This window comes from Peromyscus leucopus, chromosome 18, assembly GCF_004664715.2.
Source record: "Peromyscus leucopus breed LL Stock chromosome 18, UCI_PerLeu_2.1, whole genome shotgun sequence".
In the NCBI taxonomy this organism is placed as follows: Eukaryota; Metazoa; Chordata; class Mammalia; order Rodentia; family Cricetidae; genus Peromyscus; species Peromyscus leucopus.
The window spans coordinates 43,536,593-43,541,359 of NC_051078.1; the positions used below are offsets into that span (position 1 = coordinate 43,536,593).

The following is a 4,767-nucleotide window of genomic DNA, read 5'->3' on the forward strand; positions in this document are numbered from 1 at the left end:
GTGCCTCTACCTCCCAAGTCCTGGGATCCCGACACCAGTTCCCCAGTCCTAGCCTTGTTTTGATTTTAAAGATGAGCATCTACATGTCTTCTTGTCTCTTAATTGCCCCTCTGCGGGCTGCCTCACCCTTGGATTGTCGCTCTTCCTGACTTACAGAAGTTCTGTGTGGGTGAGGGAAGTCAGCTCTAAGGTGTACCCTGTAGCCATTGGGTACAGTGGTCTGTTGAAAACAGCTGCAGCTGGTGGTGACAGCTGTCCAAACAGCTGCGGTGCCCAGCTGCCAGTCATTTAAGAAGTGACACCGTCCACTGCCATTGGAGGTACAGATAGGGAACTCAGTGGAGAGGCTAGAACCTAGAAAGTAAATTAGGAATTAGCATAGATGCTGTAACAACAATGTGGGAGGCCAGGGGAATAAAGGAGACTCCGGGGAGACACAGGTGAGCATCCCAACACTGAGAAACTGAGAAGAAAAGAGCCGGGGGAAGAGTGGACGAGGAGCCTCAGGAAGTGAAGGGAAGGCAGCGTGGGCAGATCCCGGAGGCCAGTTAGAGACAGCCAGGTGCTCATCCATGTGATCGGCCACATTTCATCCCCCATGTGCTTTTTGTTGTTTTGTTTTTCGAGGCAGGGTTTCTCTGTGTAGCCCTGGCTGTCCTGGAACTTGCTCTGTAGCCCAGGCTAGCCTTGAACTCAGAGATCTACATGCCTCTGCCTCCAACTGGTTTGATATTTTTTTTTTAAGGTGACACTTTTTGGTGGGAATTAATCACTAGATGAATGTACTTTCAGTTATCTGGGGGCGACACATCGATGTCCCAAGCACAAGTGACGACCGCAGAGGACTCAGCTTCCTGCCACCGAATGAGGCCAGAAACGTAGACGGGCCAGAGTGGGCATGTGTCTTTCACAGGCCATGTTCCATGGCTCAGGGCCAGGGAGAGAGACAGACAGACAGAGACTGTGAGCTCTGTTTAGGCAGCCAGGCCCTGTCTAGAAGGGACTGACGGACCCAGCTCTGCCGGAGGTGATGGAGGGAAGGCAGGAGCACTCAACCAGAAGAGCAGAGCGGAGCAGTGGGCTGGAGGTGCGGCTCTCATCAAAGCCCAGGTACCGCGCTCCATAAACACAGTGTGTGTGTGGGGGGGTGCAGACCACCTGGACCCTCTGGGGCTTTTCCAGACATGTTCCAGGTTCTGTAGCTGACAGAGTAATTAAAGAAACCACAGCAGCACAAGGGAATGCTTCTCACATTTTATTTTGACTGGGTTTTCACAATTCCAAGGTGCCAGAGTCCACTGTCTGTGGGTAAACTATACCTTAGACACAGGGAGGAAGGGACGCCCCACCCGAGAGACTTTAAAGGACTCATTTGACTACATCACGGACAGCTTATGGTGTGAGGTGTTCTGATGTCTCTACAAGACATCCTCCACGTGTTTCTATTTTATTAGCCTCTAAGAAACTTTGGAAATTTCAAAAAAAAAAAGGTGGATGGTCAAGAATAAAAAAATATGGTTTATTTAGCTGTGTGTAGAATGTGCCTGGTAAATTAACAGAATAAGAGTTTTGGAAAGTAGGGTTTTTTTGTGGTATAAAAATACTGTTAGTTTACCTAAGACTGATAATAAATTTTATGGGTAAATAAAACTTATATGCTTACATGAAGACTTTCAAAGATCTGCAATTGTTTTTAAAGAAATGTATATCCTTTTACAGCCCATTCAGGCCGCGTCCGTTTTTTGCCAATTGCACTCATCCTAGACGGTTTGCTGTCCTGACAAAGGCTGAGCATCAGCTGCCTGTTATCCTCCTGTGGCACAGTAACTCTAGGAAGAGAGCTGGTGCTTAGAGGCATCACCAGGCGGTGGCTGTGCACGCCTTCAATCCCAGTGCTCGGGAGGCAGAGGCAGGTGGATCTCTGTGAGTTTCAGGCCAGCCTGGTCTACAGAGCGAGTTCCAGGACAGCTAGGACTACACAGGGAGAAACCCAGTCTCGAAAAACAAAACAAAAACAAAAGGAAAAGAAATGAGGTGTTGTTTTATAATCAAAAGTCTTCATCATAAAGTGGAAAGTATTTTATAAGTTATAGTATTCATTATTTCATTTACAGTCTCTCTGACATTAGGAACATGACTAGCTCCGAGCTGGCTGTGCTGACCACCAAGACGTTCGGTGGAGGCATCCCTGCAATTCTGAAGACTAGGAACACTGGACTGGACTTTCTCTTGCCGGCTTCCTCTCAGGTAAGGGGGTGGAGAGTTTGTGTGCTTTGGGGGGTTGGGCAGATGGACACAGCAAAGTCTACAGGTCTAGAACAGTCTGGTCACTTTGCATCTGTGCAGTCTTAAAAATGTCACTCCTCTGCATCCCTCTGTCCCTGCTCTAAGATCCAGACGGGAGAGGACTGCTGTCGGCCCCTGCACACTGATGGCCAGGGCTGACACTCGGACTGACTCTGCGAGTTCAAGAAAAGAAGCTCGGTGGATAGGCCCCAGGTTCAAGACCAGCCCGGGAGACAGAGCAAGGCTGTCTCAAAACAAAAGAATGTACAGCCCAAATGCAAAACCCAAATTCACAAATACCTTATAATAAAAAGAAAGGTATATTAATTTTTTAAAACATAAAATAATCTTTGCAACTAAATATTCATCAATGTAAACTTTATGCTTATTTTGTCAGAACGTTCACTCTGTGACATTACAACTCTCTAAAGGAGAGATCCATAATTAGTTCAAACCATGCCTTCAAAGTCTGATTATAAGGCAGAAGAATTGAATGAAGTTTAAACGTAAGCAAAAATATATAACTCTAAACCACAGCCTCCACAATAATAAGAATACTTCCTCAGTATATTTACAGCCACCCACTGGTTACACAACGCCAACTCACAGTGACAGTCAACGTCATGGGCACTCTATTCCCTCAGCAGTTTTATATTAAATGGGACTTACTTTAGAAAAAGGAATTACTTTGTCTGTTTATCTGCCTGTCTCTCTCTGGTCTCTATCTGTCTCTGTCTCTCTCTTCACACACGTGCACACATACACTCACATATGCTTATTATACATGCTCACACTCTTGAACATACATATACACACATGTTGGCACATATTTGCACGGACACACACACACACACACACACACACACACAATCCTGTGCCCACAAATACAGCTCAACTGATTTTCTGCTCTGATGACCATTTTCTAAATCAGATCAACATTTTCCAAATGAACAAAACGGCCCACTGCTTTTAGGGTCAGGAGGAGGGAACCAGAGCAAGGGGCCTGCAAACTGAAGTCCTGCAGGGGCGGCATGGCGAGCCTCTTTTCCTAAAGCATCACCTGTTGAGAACTTGAAATAAAATGAGCATTGGCACAGGGCAGTTTTACACACAATACAAGTCAGTCTGTCACGCGTTCAGCAGAAGGAATTAGTCAGTTTAGGAATAAGTGATTGGCAGTCTTGCTCCCGCGGAGGAGGGCATAATTAACACTTAGGGAAGCTCGGCTGGTCCCTTTCCCGTCACAGCCTCCGCTGCAGGGAGACAGCTGTAGGACAAAGGTGGCTAAGGCTCCCCTGCCTCTAACCTTGCACTATAAACTTAACTTAATAATAAAGTGTATTTCTGCTAGCTCTGTGGTTTCAAAATTATTCATTGTAAACATCCTATATTCTTTCCTAATTAACTTCAGAGTGTGAGCTTGTATCTATGTCTGTGTCAAATTATTTATTCTACAAAAAGCAGCACAAATACCGTTCATTGTGGTTTCAGCACAAATTCCTTAAAAAGTACGTTAAGGCCATTATGGAGTCAGGGTGAACCGCAGACGACCCCGGCATAAGTCACACAACAGATGAAGAGCGCTGGGGAGGGGCAGCAGTGGCTGCCTTGTGTTCTCCTCCTGGGCGACCCCGCAACAGCTTCTAGGATCCATTAGTCCCCAACGTCTCCATCGTGGTCTCCAATAAGCCAGAGGAAATGGAAACTTAAGGCCAACAGAGCTGTCCCAAGCAGGTCACCCAGTGCCGTCAGGTAGGGGATGGAGAAACTGTCTGGGTCCTTCCCTTTCCTCCAGAAGCGATGGACCATCCAGTCAGCGATCCACAGCAAGGTGAACACCTGCAAGAGAGAACCAGAGATGACCGCTGTCGCCTGCATCTCCCCGCCCTTAACACGGCCACCGGCCTGAACTGCTTGTTTCTGGAAGAAACAGCATATGTCCAGGTCAAGAACCATGCTTGAAAAGAGGCAGCTAATTAACAGGAAGGTAATCTTTTTATAACAACAACAAAAAAAAAAAGCATGGATTCCTGAGATGCTTCAAGCATCCCAGCTTTCACCTGCAGCATCTCATCTTCATCCAGCTGTGGTTTGTGGTGTTTTCTCCTCTGGAAAACACATATAGTACCAATCTCTGCCTCTAGCTCTGACCCCTTTACCAGGAAGGAGGGTGGCTTGTCCAAATCTGAGAGACAAGTACCAAAGATAAGATCCCCGGGGCTGAATGCCAGATGCCCTTGGACTTCTGCCACAGACATCACGCTGTGAGCCCTGCCGCCCCCTGCGTGAGGCTGATGCTTCCTGACGGCTTCACTGGCCAAGGCTGCCTGGCAGTCACATAAAGCTAATTCGGACACTCTGAGTGTATGGGAAGCAGAGAATATTAGAATCTTGAACATAGGTGCTGTAAGATTTGGAATTTGACTTGTAATTTCAGCACTTGAGAGACAAGGAAGGATCACTATAAGTTCACGGGCCACG

At 46.9% G+C, this 4,767-nt stretch overlaps 1 protein-coding gene across 5 annotated transcripts in view; it reads right to left on the reverse strand.

Moving 5' to 3' along the window:
* Positions 1-1,242: 1,242 nt before the first annotated feature.
* The window catches only part of Slc41a2 (solute carrier family 41 member 2), a 123,260-nt gene continuing 119,735 nt past the window's right edge, over positions 1,243-4,767 (reverse strand). For all 5 annotated transcript variants that reach the window (XM_037196873.1, XM_028880270.2, XM_028880269.2 and 2 more), the window contains exon 11: positions 1,243-4,125. In XM_037196873.1, coding sequence (XP_037052768.1) covers positions 3,940-4,125 — 186 coding nt within the window. In that variant the 3' untranslated portion in view covers positions 1,243-3,939. The remainder of the gene's footprint in view (positions 4,126-4,767) is intronic.